Source organism: Trichosurus vulpecula, chromosome 4 (assembly GCF_011100635.1).
Source record: "Trichosurus vulpecula isolate mTriVul1 chromosome 4, mTriVul1.pri, whole genome shotgun sequence".
Classification (NCBI taxonomy): Eukaryota; Metazoa; Chordata; class Mammalia; order Diprotodontia; family Phalangeridae; genus Trichosurus; species Trichosurus vulpecula.
This window is the reverse complement of record NC_050576.1, coordinates 70,866,266-70,890,812: the sequence shown is the minus strand read 5'-3', so window position 1 is coordinate 70,890,812 and position 24,547 is coordinate 70,866,266. Positions and strand designations below refer to the sequence as shown.

The 24,547-nt window shown below is 39.3% G+C and overlaps 1 protein-coding gene across 1 annotated transcript in view; it reads right to left on the bottom strand.

Moving 5' to 3' along the window:
- Positions 1–24,547, bottom strand: part of PAPPA2 (pappalysin 2) — a 393,032-nt gene that overhangs the window by 57,156 nt on the left and 311,329 nt on the right. Inside the window, exons 18-20 of the mRNA XM_036756565.1 lie at positions 23,073–23,205; positions 21,094–21,203; positions 238–309 (exon numbers count right to left, since the gene is read on the bottom strand). Of these exons, the coding sequence (XP_036612460.1) occupies positions 238–309; positions 21,094–21,203; positions 23,073–23,205 (315 nt within the window). The remainder of the gene's footprint in view (positions 1–237; positions 310–21,093; positions 21,204–23,072; positions 23,206–24,547) is intronic.

Sequence of the window (24,547 nt, the reverse complement as noted above, 5' to 3'; positions counted from 1 at the left end):
TTATTACACATATCCTAGAATCCATGCCCTGCACCTCCAATGAAACTCTTCCCTGGGACTAAACTCAATCCTCACAATAAAATCAGAGGACCCATTACCTAATTTGTGCAGGTTTCAAAAGGTTCAGAGTTTTAAGAAAGAAGTGAATAAAGGATCTTCTTCTAATGGGCTAAAGAGGTATGGGTGCAAATACCCTTGCTTTAGGTTAGGAACTAGGAGAGTAATAAACCAGCTTACCTCACATGATTGGATACAATGAACCAGGCTGGGATCTGGATGCCACCTCAGTCTCCCAGTACACACTATATTCTGAGAAGGAAAGGGAGGAAAACAAAGTATTAGTTCAAGGGAAAGAGAAATTAAGAAGATCCATTGCTTCCCTGCCTTAGGGACACTTTATGAGACTCATAAGTCCCTGTGAGTTCAATCTACCACTGCTAATTTCCCAGGACATCCTCCTATTGGGAGGTAAATACTTGTTAGTGGAATGAAAAAAAGACACATCTATGGATTTGCAGTTCAAGGGACTGGACTGGGATCTTGACTTGGCTTCTTACTTTCTATGTGACCTTAGGCAAGTCACTGTTCTCTGGGCCTCGATTTCCTGAGTAACGTGTTAGGATTGGACAGGATGACCTCCAAACTCCCTCCCAGCAATAAATTTATAACCTTGCATTTTACTAAAGGGGCCAGAGCAATCTGAGCTTTCCTGAACTCTTCCAGCTCATAGTAGGGCCTTATAGGAAGTAATCAGACTCTGGGTAAACATGGCTCCATGGACCTCTGATCTCCATGATGTAAATGACTAAATAAGGAATAGAAGTCCATTGAGTTCTCACTGTGCTCTTGTCAAAGCTACAAATCTTTCCCTTCCATAGGCCATAAAAGGGGGAACACTCATTGTTTAAGCACCTCATAAATGTAGCCCTTTGAAGCAGCTGGGGATCAGCATGACACCAAAGGAAAACTTAAGGAGGGGGGCAGTTTACTCCTGCCCAACAGCCAGTACTCCCAGATTTCAAAACATCGTTGCTGGATACCCACATGACTGTGTTTGCAGTCCTGTGCCCTAAGTGGAATGAAAACTCACTGTTGACATATCTAAGTACTTTTCAATATTGCTGGATTCTAAAGTTCCAGGGGACTCACTGCAGAGAAAACAGCCTGATCCAAAACAGAAACAAAAGCTCTCTCCCCATCTGGCTACCTTCTCTATACCACCCCCCTCCCCTAGGCACCAATATTTCAATCTCCAGTGTAAGGAAGAAAGGAACAGTCTGGTGAGGTGAGAGCTCTTCCTTTAAAAAAAAGTTTATACCTTTTAAAGTTGCAGCAATGTACTTTAGAATGCTTACACAGTACTACAGTCAAACTTCTGATCCACGCATTAGACAGTAAATTCAGCCAGACCAGTAATCAAAATTATCACCAATTCATACAGGACTACCAGACTTATTTTATTGGGGGGGCACCTTTATTACACATATTCTAGAATCTATGCCCCCCCCAAATGAAATTCTTCCCTTAGACTAAACTCAATCCCTACAATAAAATCCCAACCATTTAAATCCATCTAATTTAGAATTCTGATAAAAACAAAGATATGGCTAAAGGCAACTTTGTATTGTGAAGAGAAAAAGAATGACAAAAGGAGTTGTGTCAGCTTAAGAAAGTAAACTACTCTGGCCTGCTTTAGACTACTTTTAGAATCACTCATTTATATATAAATAATTAATGCCCATAAGTGATACTTGGCTAATTATTAAAGCTAGTCTATTAAGCTTGGCAATAGCTAGTAGTTTTGCTAGTTGTAAATAATAATGACCATTCATATATCTTAAAACATTATGTAATTCACATGGGTATTCTTCCCTAAATAGTCTAAATTCTGAAAAGTATTATAATTATTTGTTTGCATACATGTCTAGTTTTCTCTACAAGACTATAAATACCTTATGGGTCAGGATTGACTTTCATTCATCACTGTATTCCCCCTCCCACACAGGCTTAACCCTCTGCTTTGCATCTACTGAGCATTCAATAAATAGCTACATGAAGGCATGAAAGAAAGGGGATGCTCTATCTTAACAGTACTCATAGCTAAAGCTGCAAAGCATTCTGAAAAAGAGACAGGAGCTAGTATGTGCTGGGGAATCAAATCACGACCACCAACTTGTCTACAATCTCACCTCAGATCCTGATAGAGACAGCCCAGGATCCTGGGCCCAAGAGCCATGGGAATAGCAAGGCCAACAGACCTACCTCTAGCTCAGCACCCATAGCCATCATTGAGGGGAGAAATTACTGTGAAGTTAAGGCCCATCTCCCTCATCATCATGAGTAATAGCTGCTCATCAACTGCTAATAACAGATAAGTTCAGGAATCCTCAGGGTGGCTGCACCCTCAGACCACCAGTCCTACTTCCATTGAGGCAACTTTTGAGGACAAGGAGCCAGTCATCCATACCAACTGACAATCACTTTCAACTCACAGGGCAGACAAACCACCCTAGCTGAAGAAACAAGGGACCCTGAGGAAGAGATAGGAGGCAGCATATGCCAAGCAGGTTAAACCGCCACCACCATCTTGACTACCATCTCTCCTCAGATCCTGAGAAATGTCCCAGGAACCTGAATCCAAGAGTATTTGGAATAGCAGTGTTTCCAGCCCTGTGTCAAGTGGTCCAACATAGGAAACTGATAAGAAGTTATCATTGGAGATGACATCAAAGAAGAGGCGTGACTGTCTTCTCTGCTGCTGCACTCTAAGGACCACTGGACTTTTCTATCTTACTTGCAGTCAAAACTACCCATATGTGTTCTCTTCTCTGTTAGAATGTGAGCTCCTTGAGATCAGGTACTATCTCACTCTTCCATTTGTATGTCCAGTGCTCAGCACGTATTAAGTGCTTAATAAATGCTTGATCCATTAATTCATTCATATCAAAGGCATACTATCTTCAATCCCCCAATTTTTTCATTCATACCTCCTTCTCCATAGTCCTGTCTGTAGGAGGAAGGAAGCTCCTATAATTGTCATTGTTTGTTTGTTTTCAAAGAGGACTAATGGCATCACAAATGATGTCTTGACTTGCCTGTGAATTGGATTTAAGTGAGGCAGAATCACACAAAGTTGTAAGGTGACTGGCAACGTCCTGAGATGCAGTGGATGACCTAGGCATCTCTGATGTCTGACCAAGTTCTAAGTTCTCTACAGCCCCTGCCTCAGCCACCTTTGTGGAACAAATTGCTCTCATGTACCAATTCCACCAGGGGAAAGTCATCACATGCTTGGGGTAGACCTGTCCCTAACTTAACAAAGATGGGCTTGAGACCTGTTGGTTACCCTCAACCTGGTTTTGCCCATCTGCTGAGAGATTTTACCAGGGTGTGGACACTGGGCATGCTACAGCTTCTGGGAGCCACAGGTGAGAGTTGGGTGAAGGATGGATGAGCTGCCCTGAAAAGGGCTCAGCAAGCCCTCACACCAGAGGTGCTAGTCCTCACTGAACATCTATAATTGTATGTCCTTATTAAAATATGGCATGTGATACACACTGTTCAAATTTCCCCAGAGATCAATTGATCAAGAATTGAGCACATAAGGCACTGTGATTTGACCACTATATTGAATAGAATGCCTTATTCTTTCTACATCAGCTTCTTAGGGTTTCAACTATTTTCCCTGCATGAGTAAATTAACTTACATAGCACCATAGAACTGGCCTTAGAAGTGCTCTAGTCCCATCTCCTTTCTACAGATAAGGTAACTAGGACCCAAAGAGGTTTAGTGACTTGCCTGGGGTGACATAGGTAGGATGTGGCAGAACCAAGATCTGAGGCATTGTCCTGTGACTCCTTTAAACCCAAACCCCCTTCTCCCAACAAGCATTTATCAAGGGCTGCCCATGTTCAAGGCTTGGGAAAGAAGAACACAGGAAAGTAATTATCTGCTAATTCAGTGCTATCGTTCTATGATTGTTATTGTTATCACCATCATGTCTATCCTGAAGTTATTTCAGTGTATAATAAAAAGGTGATTTAAGCCAGCAATTTACAAACCATGTGCCACAGTACCCTAAGATTTCCATTAAGTACCACAAGAAGATCTTTGGAGAAAAACAACAACAACGACACCCCCCCCCAAAAATGAAACATCAAAATTGGACCTCAGTAGACATTTTTAATTTTTATCCATTTGGCCACGTTTGGATAACACAGTCCACATTGTAATGGAGTTGGGGTTCCAGAACATGCAATCATCCAATCAATTAACAAGCACCTACTATGTGCCAGGTGCTGTGTTATATGTTATACATTGGATACAAAGGCAAAAATGAAACAGTCCCTGCCTTCATGAACCTTACAATGTAGATGACCTCTCTGACCACATATTAGAACATATATACATGCAAATTTCTGGATTTTAAAATCTTAACTAAGCAGGAAGAACTCTACAACTCTCATAATAGTCTTCACAGCACATATTACTTATATACCGCTGCTAGAATCATAGAATTTTACAATTGGCCATGACTTTAGAGAGACTGTCAAATCCAACAGCTCTCCAAACATCAGGACCTTCTCTACAAGATTCTTGCCAGAGGGACATGCGATTTCTTCCTTTTCCAGCGATGGGAAGTTTGCTACTTCATGAGGAATCCATTCCATTTTTAGATGGATCTATTGCTATCCAGGGGGCGCTAGGTAGCATAGTGGATAGAGTGCTAGGCTTGGAGTCAGGAAAACCTGAGGTCAAATCTAACCTCAGATATTTACTACCTGTGTGACCCTGGACAAGTCACTTAACCCTGTTTACCTCAGTTTCCTCATCTATAAAATGAGCTGGAGAAGGAAATGTCTAAGTACTCCAGTGTCTTTGGCAAGAAAACCCAAATGGGGTCATGAAGAGTCAGACACAGCTGAAATGATTCAACAACAACATTACTGTCCATGGCTGGAAGCTTATCTTGGCTCCAGGCTCTAAGATTTGAGAAAGGGCAAACAAGGGCATTAGAATCTAGGCTCATAGATTTAGAACTAGAAGAGAGGCTACTGAATTCAACCTCTTTTGTTTACGGATGGGGAAACTGGGGCACAGAGGTTAAGAGACTGAAGTCTCTTAAAAGTCTGCCTCAGTTTCCTCATCTGTAAAATGGGAATAAGAATAGTATCTACTCCCTCATCCCCAGGATTCTCATGACAATAATGTGCAATGACGATAAGATGCAATGTGCTTTGCAAACCTTAAAGCACTATATAAATGCCAGCCATTATAATTGACTAATATATATGCATATATATATATATATATTATATATAATATATATGGGAATATTAAATAATTTTATGTATTTTTAATACAAAACCATATCAAGAGGTTGAAAGTGCCAATGATGGGGGGGGGAGAGGGGAGGCATGTTATGAGAATGGCCTCCAACAGATAGTGTTACAGATAATGGGTTTCAAAGGAAATTAGAAATTCTAAGAGGGGTAGGGAAAGAGAGAACATCGTGCAGAGGCAGAACAATTGCCCGGAGTTGTACAAAGCACAATTGTACAAAGCCATGGAGTCAGGAGATAGAAGGACGCATGCATGGTGTGTGTGTGTGTGTGTGTGTGTGTGTGTGTGTGTGTGTGCGCGCGCGCGTATGTGTGTCTGTAAAATAGTCAGCTAGCCAGTTTCACTGAAACAGAGAATGCATAAAGGGAAATGATATAAAATAAGGTTAAAAGGTAGATGGAAGCCATGCTACAGATAGCCTTAGATGACAAGGTGAAGAACTTGCAGTTTATCTTGCAGGCGATAGGGAGTCATTAGAGATTTTTTTTTTTAATTAAGGAAGCAACATGATCAGATCTCTATAGTGGGGATATCAATTTGACATCTATGTGGAAGAAAAAATAGAGAGTAGAAGAAACTGGAAGAAAGGAAATCAAATAAGAGCCTGTTGTTGTCTTCCACATGGGAGATGATGATGGTCCAAACTAGGAGAGTCCTATTGAAAAGCTGTAGAATGTAAGAGGTGGTATACGTAGGGGGCTTTTGTGGAGCAGGGGACATTTGAATTGGACGTAAGGTGATGAAACTTAAAGGAAGGAAAGAAATTCGATCAAAGTCAATGTCCATTGATTGATTGAGGAATAATTAATGTACTTGTGACATATAAACATAATTGAATATCACTGTGCCATAAGAAATAATGAATGTGAAGAATGAAGAGAGACAAGAGATTTATATAAATCGATTTGGCGAATTCAAAATAAAATGAAAATGATATATATGACTACAGCAATGTAAATGGAAAGAACAATAAAAAGAAATCGTGTGTAATATATTTGTAATGACCAAACCACTCCAGAGGAGAAATGAGAAAAGGTACTTTGTTCCTTTCCTTAGAGAGGTGAGCGGACTTGAGGTGGGGATGTTGTGTGTGTTGTCACACAAATATGATTTCAGACACTTGAGTTTTCTGAGCTTTTTATATTTTGTTTAAATTTTTGGAGTAAAAGAAGACTATCTGGATGGGGGAGATGGGAGGTGTATATTCAGGAAGGCAGGAAGGAAGGAAAAAAGGAAGGAAAGAAGGGAAGGGAGGAAGGGAAGAAGGAAGGAAGGAAGGAAGGAAGGAAGGAAGGAAGGAAGGAAGGAAGGAAGGAAGGAAAAAAGGAAAGTAATGCAATATTTTATATTATAAGGAGAGAAGTGAAAGACATTTCAGCCAAGCCAGGACAGGACAGGGAATGTGCAGGGAAAAGAATACTACAGTTTGGCTAAAGTATAGAGTGCTTAAAAATGCTAGCAATATGAGAATGGTCCAGAAATAAGGTAGCATCAACTGTGGGAATCCTTGAATGCCAAGTTAAGGAGTATAGTATTAATTGGCAGGCAATAGGGAGATACTGAAGAATTTTGAGCAGAAGTGTTATATAACAGAAAGATTATTCAGACAGTAGTATTGAGAATGGATTAGTGAGGGTTGAGAGGAAATGAAAAAGCCTGTTAGGATACCATGGCAACAACCTTGGCAGACAGCAAAGAGATACCCAATACCCAAGTGGTAGTTGTTGTAATAGAGAAGAAAGGATGGACTTGAGAGGCATTTCTGTGGTGGAACCATCAGGACTTGGTAGCTGACGATATATTTGAAGCTGAGGGAGGGAAAAATCAAAGATAATAAATACCAAGGATAAAAACATAGCAAACACCTGAATAATTGTACCATAGTCAGAAATAGTAAAGTCATAAATAAGAACAGGTTTAAGGGAAAATATAAACTAAGTGGGGACATTTTGAATTAGAGATGACTGTAACATCCACATGGATATGTGCTATCAGCAAATGGGAGTCAGAGAACTCTAGATAACTAGAGCTGAAAAGGACCTTTGAGGCCATCTAGTTCAACCCCTGATGCTGCCTCACTTTCCAATTGAGTAAAGTCCGTGGGAGTTAAATGACTTGCCCAAGATCACATAGGCATTAAGTGCCAGTGCCAGAATTTGAAGCCATGTCACCTGACTCTAGATCCAATGAATTTCTCATTTTGCCATGCTTTCTGTGAGAGCTTTGGTTATGGAGCTCAGAAAAGATAGTGGGACTGACTGGAGACACATATTTTGTAATCAACTATATAAAGGTGATAAAGACATGGGAATGTATGCAATTGTCAAGGAAAGAGAAAGGAAGGAACAGAAGGAGAGGGAATGAAGTCAAGGACTCATGCTTAGGTGGCAATTATACTCAAAGGGTGGGAAAGAGGATTGAACCAGACTTTAGTACTAAGGAGAATGGACTTTTCAAGTACTCTAGGCTCAATAATTTACATGCAAACTATTGCTTTGTTTTAATTCAAGGTCATTCTTATCTTTCTATTAGTCATCCCCAAATGAACCACTTCTTGGCAATACATTGTTAAAAATACAAACTATTAATATATAAACAAAATTAGGTTTTTAAAAGTCTAAAATATAGCATTGGAATTATTTGGATCATCCACTATACACACACATACATGTACATACACACACACACACACACATGTGTGTGCATTTATATGTGTGTATATATTGTACACATCCACACATGCACGTAATATATTGTGTGTATGTGTATATATACATGCATGTGTATGTGTGCATATATGTGTGTATGTGTGTATGTGCACGTATGTGTGTATTAATCACCTAGGTGGTGAATTGGATTGAGCACCAGGCCTGAAGACTCATCTTCCAAATCTGGTCTTCCAAACTGACCTAGTCAGCAGTAGGGGGGAGGATTTGGACAACATTTGTTTGTTTCATGTTTAGCTTTTTGTAGAAATGTTACCATGCTCTATGATACTAGAAGCCCTTCAGGGTACTAACATGATTCCACTCTCTTCACTATTTGGCTGGCCCAAAACGCCAATTTGTCTATGAAGGCCAGGTGTAAACAAAGCCTGCCTCCCTGCTGAAGTTAAAAAGAATGTCTCTTTACAGACTGTTACTGTCACTGCTCATCCTTCATTTTCAAAGAGAATCAATGGCATTGCGAGCGATGTCTTGCACATGAACTGGATTTAAGTGAGGCAGAATTGAACAAAGTTTTCAGCCTTGATTTCTCTTCCAGAGTCATCCAAGTTCAGGGGCAAGATGAAAGTCAGGACAACTGGCAATGGCCTGTAATGCAGGGGCTGACCTTGGCGTCTTTGATGTCTGACCAATCTCTAAGAGTTCCACAGTGCCTGTTTCAGCTGCCTTCATGGTTCTCATCCTCCCATTCCATCAGGGGAAAGTCTTTACATGGTTGGGGTGGACATCCCCTAACTCACACACGATGAGTATGAGGCCTGTTGGTTACCTTCAACCTGATTTAGTCCATTTGCAGAGACAGTTTTACTGGGGTGGAGCGACTGCACATGTTACAGCTTCTTGAAGCCACAGGTGAGAAATGGATGGCAGGTGGACACCAAAGGTGGATGTGCAGAGGGTGTTAAGGAAGGACTAGCACTTCTGGTGAGAGGACTTGTTCCTTACAGGTACTATGAATTTGAAAGATGCAAAAAGAATGCATGCTTTCCCCCTTTTAATCCATTCATATTGCAACAAATTATGATATCCTCAGTGTGGGCACTCCCTGTAACAACGTAGACATGCAACTTATATTTGGTGGCCCATTCTGGATGACTCTTGTCCAAATCCTCCCATAAATCTACACAGAGAGTCAAATCAACATTCCTGTTACAAAACCTGTTTACAATTGGTTCCTTCAAATCAAGCTTTTTAAATAGCAAACACTCTACTAAAAAAAAACTAATCACTTCCCATTGTTTCCAACTAACCCTCCAAATTCACACCTCTGTCTGTTTTGCAATAGAAATATAGTTGTTGGGTGTTTTTTTTTTATCTTTTTAAGAAAAAGTTCTCACCTTACATGACTATTCCTTTCTTCCTAAAATGGGTGATTGAAATATAAGTGTGGAGGTAGAGAAGGTAGCTATTTGTTTTTCTACAGTGAGCTCCACACCCTTTAGAATCTAACTAATGAACTTACTATATATATATATATATATATATATATATAAAGAGAGAGAGAGAGAGAGAGAGAGAGAGAGAGAGAGAGATTATATATATATATATTCATATATATGCATATATATGTATATATACACATATATGTGTGTATACATATATCTGTGTGTATATATACATACATATATATGTATGTATAAAATATGTGTATGCATTTATGTATGTGTGTGTATGTTTAGTTGTTTCTGTAATGTCTGACTCTTTCTTAACCTATCTGGAGTTTTCTTGGCAAAGATACTAGAGTGGTTTTTCATTTCCTTCTCTGGCTCATTTTATAGAAGAGGAACTTAGACAAACAGGATTGTGACTTACCCAGAGTCACACAGCTAGTTAGTGTCTGAGGCCAGATTCGGAAGATGAGTCTTCCTGACTTCAGGCCTGGTGCTCAATCCAATTCACCTCCTAGGTGATTAATACCCAAAAATGTGCATGCACACACATATGCATCTATACACATGTATGAATATGTACACATATACACACATATTATGTGCATGGGTGTATATGTACAATATATACACACATATAAATGTACACATGTGTGCAAATGCATGTGTGTACAGTGGATATTCCAAATAAGATTTTATTGATAGAAAAAGAATTAGTCAAGAAAAGGATATGTGGAAATTGGCAGGCTTGGGTTTTTTTCAAGGAGAGAGGAGGAGGAGGGATTGGTGGAAGACAAAAATTAACATGGAGCAAAGAGAGTCTGCCTGGCTAAGACAGTTTTCCATGAGCATTGCCTGTGATAGTGGAAGCTCACCAGGAACCCAGTGGTGAGGCAGCACAAGTAGCTCTGTGCCCTTAGACAAATAACTTACTATCTCTGGGTCTTTGTTTCTTCATCTATAAAATAAAGAAATGAGACCCAATGGCCTCTAAGGTCCATTTCTGTTCTAGTTCTATGACCCCATGAGGTAGGAGCCATGAAAGGCTGGAGTGGAGCTGCTAGTGAATAATTAAAAATGGCCAGAGGAGGTTTCATTGCCCCAGGTTGGGAGTTATCCTGACTGTTTGTCTCTCTAGGAGTCTGAGAGTAGAAACACAGAATGAAAGAGCACTTGCTAGCTCCCTGTGAGAATAGCTGAGTTCAAGCACTTGATCTGTGTTTTGGAGCTCTTGGACTTGAGGTATGCCTGCAGCCTAGCTAAGGGTAGTTTGGGTGTGGGGGAACCCACAGCCCACAACCTACAAGGTAGTTATTTTAATAGATTTTATGTTATCCCTTTTTGCTTTTCTAGTAGTAAGTAAAATACTGAAAACAATTAGATTCTGTTTGTGTGGTTAAATCCATTATGCCTTGCTCATATGACTGAGGTCCATTGAAATGCATCAGGGAGATGAAGAAGGTAATTTTCCCAGTGGATGGAGTCTAAGCCAAGATTTTAATCAACATTGCTGCACACACACATGCACATACACACAGGTACACACAAGCTACAGCTTAGAGACAGAGGTAGAAAGTTCTCTGAGACGTATGGAAAATAGATTGTCTTCCTCTAGTGCCCTCTCATGTCGGGTGGAACAGTAACTACAGAAATATGTAAGGAATTGCTCATGCTTGGTTCTTATTACTCAACAAGATCAAGTGATAATGGCTAGCAAATCCTCTGGCAATTAAACATAACAATAGTTTAAATTAAAAATACATCCTGAAGAGCCAAACTTTAAACTATAAATGCTTTATAGTGACCTGAGAATAAAATAAGTCTGAACAGGGTGGGACTGCTTGGATAGACTTTTCTACACAGAAGTCAGGCCTTAGATGTGGATATCCAAAAGACCTTTCAGTTTGCTAGGAAGGGAAGGTAGGAAGTACAAGAATGGGAATCATCTCTTGTTGTTTGTCCTTCTGAAGAAGGGGGAGAAAGTACGTAACTCTGACCTTAACAGGGATGACCTGATATCTAGTCTAATATCTGGTTAGAAATTATGAGTTTGGAGATTTTTCTTACAAGTGGAAGAAGAAAATGAAGAAGAAGGAGGAGGAGAACAAGAACAAGAAGAACAAGGATAAGGAGGAGGAGGAGGAGGAAGAGAAGGAGGAAGAACAAGGATGAGAAAAACAAGGACAAGAACAAGAATAAGGAGGAGAAGGGGAGGAGGAAGGAGAAGGAGAAGGAGGAGGAAGAAGAAGAGGGGAAGGGAAAGGGAAAGGGGAAGGGGAAGGAAAAGGAGGAGGAGGAGGAGGAGAGGAAGAAGAAGAAGAAGAAGAAGAAGAAGAAGAAGAAGAAGAAGAAGAAGAAGAAGAAGAAGAAGAAGAAGAAGAAGAAGAAGAAGAAGAAGAAGAAGATTATTGATAGCTAGGGAAAGTATTATCCATTTTCTCTAGAGGAGCCAAACAATGAAAAATTACTGTGACTTGGTGTGAAAATATAAAACAATGGAATAAAAGTAGACTGTAGGAATCCTTTTCTTCCAAACCTGGAGGTAAAGGGTAAACAATTGGACTGTGACTTTGAACTAAATGTATTTAAAATCCCAATGGCAGGGGTTGGGGAGATATTTTTTTTCCACTTTTGCTTCAAATGTATCTAGATGGAGAAATTCAATTAATGCTTCTTTGTGAATGGGGAAGGTAAGAAAGGAGAGAAGTATTCATGTACTATGCTAAACAGTAAAGACACACACAGAAAAATAAAAACAGTTCCTACTTAAATAAGGAATTTACAGGGGTGGAGCCAAGGCGGTGGCTGGAAAGCAGGGACTTACTTAAGCTCTCCCCCAAATCCCTCCAAATACCTGTAAAAATGGCTCTAAACAAATTCTAGAGCTGCAGAACCCACAAAATAGCAGAGGAAAGCAAGTCTCCAGCCCTGGTCAGCCTGGATGGTCACTGGTAAGGGTCTATCACATGGTGCTGGGAGCAGACCATAGCCCAGGGTGGGCTGCCCAGGACAAACCTGACAGGGAGTCCACTAGAGCAGGCCTTAGGGCCATGAATCATTGAGCTGTGGCAGTTACCAGACTTCTCAACCCACAAACACCAGAGACTACAGAGCAAGTTAGTGGGCAAACTGCTAGATTGGGTTAGGGAGCAGTCCAGCCACCAGACCTGGGGGTGACGGAGGTGGTGCAGTGGTGGAGCTCCAGCATCAGCTACTTCTGGAGTCCCTGGTTCACATGGTGGGAGGAATCGAGCAGCAGACCAGAGTGGGAATTCAGGGCTTGCTTTGCCCTGTTTCAATCTGGGTCACAATCCTGATTGGCAGTTCTTGGGGGAGGAGGACCACTGCTGTGGCAGACCTTGAGGTGAAAGTGGAGTAGAAGTAGCTCTGAAAACAGCAGTGCTTGGAACCTAAAGCTTGGGACAAAGTACTCTCTACTCTACAAGCAGTCATACCTTGACAAAAAGCTCAAAGGTCAAGTAGTTGGCTGGGAAGATGGCCAGGCAGCAAAAAAGGACACAGACTCAGACTCAGACTCAGACTCTAGAATCTTTTTTTGGTGACAAAGAAGATCAAAACATAGAGCCAGAAGAAGTCAACAAAGTCAAAGAGTCCACATCAAAAGCCTCCAATAAAAATATGAATTGGTCTCAGGCCATAGAAGAGCTCAAAAAGGATTTGGAAAAGCAAGTAAAAGAAGCAGAAGAAAAACTGGGAAGAGAAATGAGAGTGATACAAGAAAACCATGAAAAACAAGTGAAGGACTTGCTAAAAGAGACTCAAAAAATACTGAAGAAAATAACACCTTAAAAATTAGATTGGAGCAAGTGGAAGCTAGTGACTTTATGAGAAATCAAGATATTATAAAACAAAACCAAAGGAATGAAAAAATGGAAGACAACGTGAAATATCTCATTGGAAAAACCACTGACCTAGAGAATAGATCCAGAAGAGATAATTTAAAAATTATTGGACTACCTGAAAGCCATGATCAAAAAGAGAGCCTAGACATCATCTTTCAAGAAATTATCAAGGAAAACTGCCCTGATATTCTAGAGCCACAGGGCAAAATAGAAATTGAAAGAATCCACTGATCACCACCTGAAAAAGATCCCAAAAAGAAAATTCCTAGGAATATTGTCACCAAATTCCAGAGTTCCCAGGTCAAGGAGAATATACTGCAAGCAGCCAGAAAGAAACAATTTGAGTATTGTGGAAACACAATTAGGATAACACAAGATCTAGCAGCACCTACATTAAGGGATCGAAGGGCTTAGAATATGATATTCCAGAGGTCAATGGAGCTAGGATTAAAACCAAGAATCAGCTAGCCAGCAAAACTGAGTATAATGCTCCAAGGCAAAATATGGATTATCAGTAAAATAGAGAACTTTCAAGCTTTCTTAGTGAAAAGACCAGAGCTGAATAGAAAATTTGACTTTCAAATACAAAAATCAAGAGAAGCATGAAAAGGTAAACAAGAAAGAGAAATCACAAGGGACTTACTATAGTTGAACTGTTTTGTTTAGTTTCCCACATGGAAAAATGATGTGTGTAATTCATAGACCTTTCTCAGTATTAGGGTAGTTGAAGGGAATATACATATATATAGACAGAGGGCACAGGGTGACTTGAATATGAAGGGGGGATATCTAAAAAATAAAATAAAATAAAGGGATGAGAGATGAATATATTGAGAGAGGGAGAAAGGGAGAGATAGAATGGGGTAAATTATCTCACATAAAAATGGCAAGAAAAAGCAGTTCTGTTGAAAGGAAAGAGGAGGCAGGTGAGGGGGAATGAGTGAATCTTGTTCTTATCAGATTTGACCTGAGGAGGGAATAACATACACACTCAATCAGGTATCTTACCTGAGTAAGATACCTGAGTAGGGGGAAGGGGATAAAAAAGGGGATAAAAAAGGGGTAAATGATAGAAGGGAGGGCAGATGGGTGGAGGAGGTAATCAAAAGCAAACACTTTTGTAAAGGAACTGGGTCAAGGGAGAAAATTGAATAAAGGGGGACAGGATAGGATGGAGAGAAATATAGTTAGTCATTCACAACATGAGTATTGTGGAATTGTTTTATATAGTGATACATGTGTGGCCTATGTTGAATTGCTTGCCTTCTTAGGGAGGGTGGGTGGGAAGGGAAGAGGGGAGAGAATTTGGAACTCAAATTTTTAAAAGCAGATGCTCAAAAAAAGTGGTTTTTCATGCAGCTGGGAAACGATATATAGGGAATGGGGCATAAAAATCTGTCTTGCTCTACAAGAAAGTAAGGGGAAAGGGGATGGAGGGGGAATGGGGTGACAGAAGGGAGGGCTGACCAGGGAATGGGACAATCATAATATATGCCATCTTGTAGTGGGGGGCAGGTAGAAATAGGGAGAAAATTTGTAACTCAAAATCTTGTGGAAATCAATGTTGAAAACTGAAATATTAAATAATAATTGTTAAGAGAAAAAATAAGGAATTTACATTAAAATAGGGGGAGAAAAAGCATAAAAAGGGGCCAGAAAGGATGAGGAGATACCATAAGAGCTGGTGCTTGAAGGACAACAAATTAGACATGGAATGGAAAGGGAAGTGAGCACTGTGGATAAAGCTTCTCGAGGTATCATAGTCCTAGGCAAGAATTCATCAATCCTTAAAGATTCCTAAGGGAGGAGGCAAGACCCTTACATGTAAATTGTTTGTGTATTTAACCTCTCCATATGAAAACCCAAAAGAAGACCCAAAACTCAGTTGGAACAATAGAGATGTATTGATCTGGTCTTTAGGGAGTTGAACAATGTAGGTTACAGTGGCTTTTAGGTGATGCTATTACAAAACTGTGTCAGTTGTGTCACTTTATCTAACTTGTGTCTATGATAATGGCTTTCTCTTAAATGGAAGATACAGGTGATACCACGATTCACCTCAGAAAATCCCAAGAGAAAAGAAGAGTAAGTAAATTTTAATCTCAAATTCAAACTCTTCTCTTTTCCGCACTCACAAAATACTTAAGACCTGGCCTTTTTAATTAAAGGATAATTAACTTGTACCAAAAGTCTTCTGCAAGATTAGAAGCTACTAGAAGCACATAAAGAAGGTGAATACTTGTCCAGATGTATTTAAGAAGTTCATCTGTTCAAGTCCCCATAGATGGTTCCCCTAAAAATGATAGTGATGGTAATGATGATAATAATAATAGAAAAAAAAGAAAAATAATAGAACAAGTAAACATTATTCAATATTTTTATTTTTATAACTTCCTTATGGGGGAGATACCTAGAGAATCATGTCTGCTTCAGAGATAGTCAAAGGAATTATTGAGAAGCCTGGGAGTAGACTTGGTAAAGTAAGGTCATCTATCTGTGTGGTATTGTCAAAGAACAAAGATATTTAAATTAATTATTGATTTTAAAATACTGAACTTGCATTTAGGCAATCAATAAATATGGATTGAGTTAACAAATGAATATATTAAAGTAGAAAATGCTCAATGGCCACCAGAAGCTCCATCTCCTAAAATTTTCTCTTACTTACACTTTAGGGTTTTTATATCTTTTATTAATTCCTTCCTTTCAATATGGAAGAGTAAAGTAAGATAGTAATGCCAATACACAGTTTTGCCAGACCCCTGTTAGTCTCTAGTGTGAGAAGCAGGTGGATGCTCAGCTGCTACAGTCTACCATACCTGTAGAAAAAATGTGAAGTATGATCATTACAATGAAAATGTGAGGCAAAATATATGTCATGAAGAACTGATCACAATAACAAATAATGGTAAAACCATTTCTGTTATACTTTTCCATCAGAAGTTTTCATCGTAGCACTCAAGTGCTGAAAGCAGCCTAAGGAACATCTAGTTCTATACTTTTTTTAACAGATGAGGAAACTGAGACCAACACCTCAAAGGCAATGTCAAGATTCAAGGTTCTGGACTTGTCCAAAGTCATAAAAGTGATAAGTAGCAGCCTTAGGAGTCAAACCAAGACATTTGGTTTCCACATCTTATGCTGTTTCCATTTGACCATGTCACCAATATATTAACTTTTGGGATAGAATAGGAATGGCATTTCTCAAGTAAATATTAGGCTATGAAAATTGTACCTAAAATTTATAGAGCAGAAACAAGGAATAATGCTAGCTCTTATAAATGTGTATGTGGCAGTTATGGGATAGGGTGGGAGTAGGGACAGAACTGGCATGGAGAAGTAATTTAATAATGAAATGAAATTTTATTTCTTAGGTAATTGATAGGCCTGTCTTCAAGAAAATACTCATTATAATTTAAAATGTGTAAGAAGGCTCCTGTATGTTTCACTTGCGTAGTAGATATAATAGAATGCCCACTTATTCTCAGACCTCATTTAGTTATTACGCCTATTAAGATTTCTGGATCCTGGCCTACCAGCAATCTAATCCAATGAATCCAATAATAAGAATGCCCATACTGACTTATCTTATGATGATATTAGAAGCAACTCTAAGTAAGAAATTCTGGGGAGAAAGGAGAGGGAAGGAACTAAAACGTTTGTTTTTTTCTCCCAGATTTCTGTGAGGGTTGTATCATTCATCAACATGAGTGGCAGATGCAAGTGCTTAGGTTCTTTCTGTTCTGACATAAATCCTTGAAGGAAGTCTTGTGTGATTAATGAGTGTAGGTAGATAGAGTGATCCTAGTCTTTGATTTTTTTTCTTTTCTTATTTTAATGAATGAAACATGGCTCAACTTCAGGGATTAAAACCTTTTGGTGACTCCATGGAAACATCCTACCTGGCATTTGCTTTGCCAACATATCCTAATAAGTCAACTAACACCCTGCCCTTTTCCCTGATGTTTGATTCACCTTACTACTCTCAATGTAGGCAATCGTAGGTTATTGTTCCATTGTTTCTGTGGGATCCAACTCATTGTGACCCCATGTAGGGATTTCTTGGCAAAGATACTGGAGTGGTTTGCTTTTTCCTTCTCTGGCTCATTTTACAGATGAGCAACTGAAGCAAACAGGGTGGGGTGACTTGCCCAGGATCACACAGCTAATAAGTGTCTGAGGCTGGATATGAACTCAGATCTTCCTGACTCCAGGCCTGGTACTCTATCTACTTGAAGCATCTAGCTCCCCATAGACTAAGCCAAAGCTCTGATCAGTTTAAGATTGAAAACTTTTTACGCTACTTCCAAAACTTGTCCTTTCCTCCCTATAGTTTTTCATTATCTCCTCTTTTTCAGTTGTGCTTTTAACTTCTTTCTTTTTCTATCATCCCTTCTTTGTCTGTTTTTCCCTGTTATGTTTCTTTTTTTCTTTTTTTTGGAAAGGGGAAGGCAAGCTAGTTGGGGTTAAGTAACTTGCCCAAGGTCACACTGCTAGTAAGTGTGTCAAGTGTTTGAGACCAGATTTGAACTCAGGTACTCCTGACTCCAAGAGGTGCTCTACTCACTGTGCCACTTAGCTGTCCCCCTATCATGTTTCTCAATATTTTTTTCTTCTCTTAGTTCCTCTATCTCCTTTCAGAGTAATCATCCTCATTTAGTTTTCCTATTCCTACTTTTTATACATCTAATAAGGGCCATAGTTTCCCTTCCTTGAGCCTTCCAACCACATGTGCTAGCCTAGCACTAGGGCATATCAGAGATGATAAACTTCCTAGCTACTTGTGGCTTGTGACTCTATGTGGAGTCACAGGGTTGAAATGGTTAGGTATCTTGAAATGATGGATGAGGCACTCATTGGCCACTGAGCTGGAGGAACAGAAGACTGAGTGATACCTTGTTCCAAAACCATCCCATGATAATGGTCAAGGAGGAGTGATGCTTCAGTTAAAAAGAGGAATAGCTTTCATCTACCTCTGTCCCTTTGACCCTCCAAGGGACATCATCAAACTCAAAGATTTCCAATGAGAGACTGATGATGGGCTTATAAACATCATAGCAACCATTCTTATGGGGTTCTACAAGATGATCCTGTCCCCAATCCACATTTTATTTCCTTTCCTAAGTAATTGAACTCAGATCTCCAGATAGATATGACCAGGCTTGGAAGTAACCTTGTGAATTCAAGAGTTTTGGAGGTCCTAGGTCCATTGAATGAAACAGAGAGATGGCAATGGGAGTTTACTCATAGGTAAGGATGACTACCAGCAGAAACTAGAAATAGACCACCATTTCACACTGTATATCAAGATAAGATCAAAATGGGTACATGATTTAGACATAAAGGGTGATACTACAGGCAAATTAGGGGAGTATGGAATAATTAACCTGTTAGATCTATGGATAAGGGAAGAATTTATGACTAAAGAAGAGATAGAGAGCACTATGGGATATAAAATGGATAATTTTGATTTTTTGTTGTTATTGTTTGGTCATTTTTCTGTAGTGTTCAACACTTTGTGATCCCATTTGGGGTTTTCTTTGCAAAGACACATGAATGGTTTGCCATTTCCTTCTCCAGCTCATTTTTCAGATGAGGAAACTGAGACAAACAGGGCTAAGTGACTTGCCAAGGGTCACACAACTAGCAAGTGTGTAAGGCCAGAGATGAGTTTTCTTGACTTCAGACCCAGCATTCTATTGAGTATGCCACCTTACTGCCTCGTAATTTTGAATACATTGATTTCATTTTTGCACAAACAAAACCAATACAGCCAAGATTAAAAGGAAAGCAGAGAGTGAGGGGGGAGGGAGGAATTTTATAGCAAGTTTCTCCAATAAAGGCCTCATATCTCTAATATATAGAGAACGGAGTCAAATTTATAAGAATAGGAGTCATTCCCCAATTGATAAATGGTCAAAGGATATGAAAGACAATTTTCTGCTGAAGAAATCAAAGCTATCTATAGTCATATGAAAAACATGCTCTAAATCACTATTGACTTGAGCAATGCAAATTAAAACAACTCTGAGATCCCACTTCATACCAATCGTATTGGTTAATATGACAGAAAAAATGGCAAATGTTGGAGGGGATGTGGGAAAATTGGAACACTAATGCACTGTTGGCAGAGTTGTGAACTGATCTAACCATTCTGGAGAGCAATTTGGAACTATGCTCAAAAAGCTACAAAACTGTGCATATTCTTGTAAAAGGTTATATCAATACCACTACTAGGTCTGTATCCCAAAGAAATTTAAAAAATAAAAGAAAGAAAAAGACTTATATGTACAAAAATATTTATAGCAGCTCTTTTTGTCATGGCAAAGAATTGGGAATTGAGGGGATGTCCATCAATTGGGGAATGGCTGAACATGTTGCATTTGATTGTGCTGGAATACTATTGTGCTATAAGAAATAATGAGCAGGCTGCTTTCAGGAAAACCCAGGAAGACTTACATGAACTGATGCAAAGTGAAGTGAGTTGAACCAGGAGAACATTGCACACAATAACAATATTGAATGATGATTAAGTGTGAAAGACTTAACCACTCTGATCAAGAAAAAAGAACCAAGACAATTCTAAAGTACTTATGATGAAAAATGCTATCTACCTCTAGATAAAAAAATTAATGGAGTCTGAATGCAGATCAAAGCACACTATTTTTTACTTTACTTTTTCATGTGTTTTTTTACAACATGACTAAGATGGAAATGTGTTTTTCATGATTGCACATGTATAATCTATATCAAATTGCCTTCTCAAATTCTGAGGAGAGAAGAGAGAAAGGGCTAAAATTTGGAACTCAATTTTTTTTAAAATACTAAAATTGCTTTTACATGTAATTTGGAAAAATAAAATATTTAATTTACAATAAAAACGATGACTACTAATAGAAGGAGCCCTTCTTTGAGGAAGACAGTACAGAGCCAAGGTAAAATGTAAAATACCTAGTCAGCAGCCTTGCAAACTGTTTTATGTTCTAATGATGGTTAAGTGTCAGTTTCCTAACAGCTTTTAACAGTAGTTATGTTATGATATTGAATATTGTTTTAATCTATTTTCTCAATGTGTTTTTTCCTTTAAGTGTTTAAAATGTTTTATGTGTTAGAATAAGATATCTCCTATATCTGATTCTTATTATACACTGAATATCTTTTTTATCCTTTCCCTTGTAGACATGGCTCCAAATCTTAAGCTATAAATAACTTGCCCCTAGTGCGCTGGGTTGGGGGTTATAAAATTAAAGAACATAGGAAAAGAGAGCCCAGTATCCTTCTCATTAGAGGCCAGGTTTTATAGTTGAATTACATGCCTGGGTCCAAAGCAAAGAGACTTTTTAGAGAGAGGGAGTGGGCAGAGTGCCACACAGCCCCAGGAGTCCAACAATGTTTCCTTAATATTATATACCATTTTTTGGTCCTTTGTACTAAGAAAGCCCTCAGCCTTTTCTCATTTCCAGTTTCTTAGATTCAGAACTGAAAAGGGCCTTTGAGGCCAACGAGTCCAAACTCTTTATTTTACCAAGAAAGGAAACTGAGGCCCAGAGAGATGAAGTAATTTTTCTAGGGTCATCCAGACACTAAGTATTTGAGACAGAGTTTAAACCCAGGTTGTGTCATCTATTAGAGCAAAACCCTTCCACCACTCATTATTTCATTTCAAAATCCTTTGAAGATCTCTTAGGCTCACTTGGGAACTCTTAAAATTCTGCATGCTTTGATAGTACTTAGCATGTTCATAACTAAATCGTAATGAGATCTCTCCTTACCTGGACCTTGGTAGGTTCCATCCAATGCTCCACGGTGTCAGTAGTGATGTTTTCAGGCAGGATTACTGGATCACTAGGGGGTATTATACAGGAGGGCATACACATGGCACCTAGAGAAAGAGACATGCACAATACACTATCATCAGATCATTCTCATTGGGACCTAAAATTTCCACTCTTCTCAATCCTGTTTTTTTCATCTTGGAAGCAATGACTTCTAGTTTTGCAAGGGTACTTCCAAGTCAAAATTTAGAGGATCGTTCCTTTGATGCATATTTCAGCTCTGTGCGCCACCACATTCTCACACTTAGAAGAACTCCCAGAGGTCAGAGACACTATCATCATTATTATTTATTATTATTAGCAGCAGCAGCTGCTGCTGCTGCTGTCTTTGAACTCTGCTGGTTGGAAAGAAGTTGATGACCCAGAAATGTGGGATATCAGGAAAGGCAAATAGTATTGCTGAAGCCTCCTGCTGCACAGACTAGCTTTTTGGCAGTAGTCAAAAAACCTGTGTACTTTAAGGAAGGAGATGAGGAAAGAAGGTGTAGAAGGGTTGACTCCAAGAATGAAAGGAATGAGGTACACAAAATGAGTTGGAATCAAAAAGACAAAACTCCAGGGTATTCGATGGTGCTTGGGTTCCAATTCTTTTCTAAAGTTCTACCCACAGTGGTGAGTTGCTTCACATTAACAACTGACTCTCTAGAAAAACACATAAGCATGACACATTTTTTTGCTTGATTTTCATTGCTGGTGTTGTCTCCATTATTTTCTCAATTCTAAACAATTGATAAAATGAAGTTCTACCCAATCATGTATCATACTGTTTGAGGGTTGCACCATTTTCCCACTCACATGGTCTTGCAGTCTCACGTGATTCTGGAGCTACATTTGCAATGACTATTAAGCCAAAATAGCTACTCTATGCTTTCTTGGAACTAAATCAGTATAATATGTTAATAAACTACTTAAGAGATTTGAGGATCTGTAAGCCACAGGTGTAAGAGAGCCCTCCAAGTGGCCTGAGAACCACAGTCTGATTATTATTGTTCTCGATTCATCTCTAGACAACGTCCCTTCTGCTGCAGCAATCCTATCTGCACAGCCATTCATCATCGTGGTGAAGAGATCGACTTGAAAGTTATGAGCTCCAAAGCCAGAGGCCAATGAAATTCTTTCAGTAAACCAGAACTTAGTACCAGGCACTACCAAGCACATCTGAGGTGCTTAATTAATGCTAATTGATTGACTAAGTAATTCAGCCCTTCTGCAGAGCCTAATAATGGTCTAACACCAAAAAGAGTGGTTTGTAAAGGTTGTCCCTAGGACTAGTAGAGTCTCAATGTGTTTCCTACAGTCTTTGTCCCTCTGCTAAAGGGTCCAGTTGCAGCCAACATGTGGCTGACTCAAGACCTTCTGGGTTTTCCAACATCTCTATAAATCAGACCTGGCTAAATAGAATTTTAATTGTAATGACTTGAATAAGAGGCTGCCCGCAGGCTCCAGCTCTCAGCCCCCTGCAGAGAAAAGACAGCTGAAGAGTCGCACAGGAGTTGTATTATCAGATAGGCCCTCCAAGAACTCTTCGCTCCAGTAACCATGGCAGAAAGCGTGGAGGAAAACTGCTAATAGGTATAATCAGTTGTGTTTGCTCTCTCTTGCCCCTGGAAATACAAATCCTTACTCAGAAGCCACTCTCAGCCACGTGGCTTGAGGTTGGTAACATGACCAGACGTGATGCAAATGTCCAACGAGCCCAATCAAATTTATGTGTGTGCAGAAGAATAAAAAGAAAACAATTTCACCATAAATTTTATTTTTACTGAAGTGGCTAAGAATCAACATGCCTTTCCATCAAATCCTTGGGGAAAGCAGCAGATCTGATTCAAGGCCCAGCCAGGCTCAATAAAAGATTTTTTAAAAAGACTTTTATTATTATTTTTAAGGCAGAATTCAGCATCCCTTCTCATCCTTACCAATTCCATATCCCTGTTCACACTTGTATTCCACTAAATTCAGCTCTGGAGGTGGAGGACATTCCCCCTGAAGGTTGTCACACAACTTAAACTCTTCTGTCCATGACCCCTCTTTAGTGCAAATTATGGGCATCTAGAATGCAAAAATATACCAAAGATTTGTGTTTTTAAAACTTCCTCACAAAGGAGTTTGTTGAAATAAAGAGTGGACATGTTAATTAGTAGTAGTAAATGACTGAAACAAGGTATTAATTCCTATGACTATTTACAAACACTAAGATAATTCTTTACATTTCTTGTAGGAAAGGTATATAGACACAAACCCATTTTTATCCTTGAAATTTAATAATAAATATATGCTTCTTTCGAATAGGAATACACGATCACTCATATTTTCACACATAGTAAGGGCTTAATAAGTGCATTATTTATTCATTCATCATTGACCTATCATATATGGAGTAGTTACAGCTCTCATTTGTTCATTCATTTTCTCCACAAGTAATTATTGAGTTCCTATAAGTAAAAGGCACTGTGCTAGACTCTGAGGCTACAAAGGCAAAAAGAAATAGTTTCTACCCTTTAGGGTCTTAAATGCTACTGAGGAAAAAATAGGTACAGAGATAAGTTAATTTAAAAAAAGCACATTAAATATAAAGTAGGGAGGAGGGAAGCACCAACAATTTAACTGGTATTGATCCACCCACACTAACCTAAATCTCCTTCCCTGTTACCAGTAGTATACACGTGCAAAATGGCTCACTGGATTAAGCCATGAAGTCTTCTCATTGCTATTTTTCTGTCGGTCTTCTTGAAGTTGCTTCATCTCTCCCTGTTTGCATAGTCTCACTCACAGCATGACCTCTGATCTGGCCAAGTCTATGTCCTCCTTTTTTATCATGATAACTGTTGGCTGGGTCACTCTTCCTGGCCGCTACCCCCATGGAGTCACAAAAGCATATTAGGTCAACAACTGGATGGAGAACATGAATCTCACATCCCTGAAAGAGGCAACATTTCAGAATTCCACCTAGCTCTGGCCCCCTCACTCATTCTCTCAACCTGGCAGTCTCAATGGGCTATTTCAGCTTTGCTGGTCTCTGGTAACCTGGCACGTTTTCTTCATTTTTATTCTAAGGGGTTCACTCTTAAGAGACTGGGGATGGAGGGAAGGAGCTGGGCCAGGAAAGAAGGAGCGGTTATTACTCCTTTTCCAACCAACCCACACAGTTCCCCCCTCCCACATAAGTGTTTAATACTTGAGAAGTTTCTAAAATAAAACTGACTTCAGCCATACAGCCATGATAAGACTGTGGTTTTTGCTTTCTGAACCCTTGGGCCAAATTGTTGGGAGGCAAGCAGTCAGACCACACTTTAAGCTCTGCTGTGAAAATTGCTTGCTTGCTTGATTATTCAGACCTCTTTTATACAGAAAAACTTCATATATACATACATGTATGTGCATATGTATATGC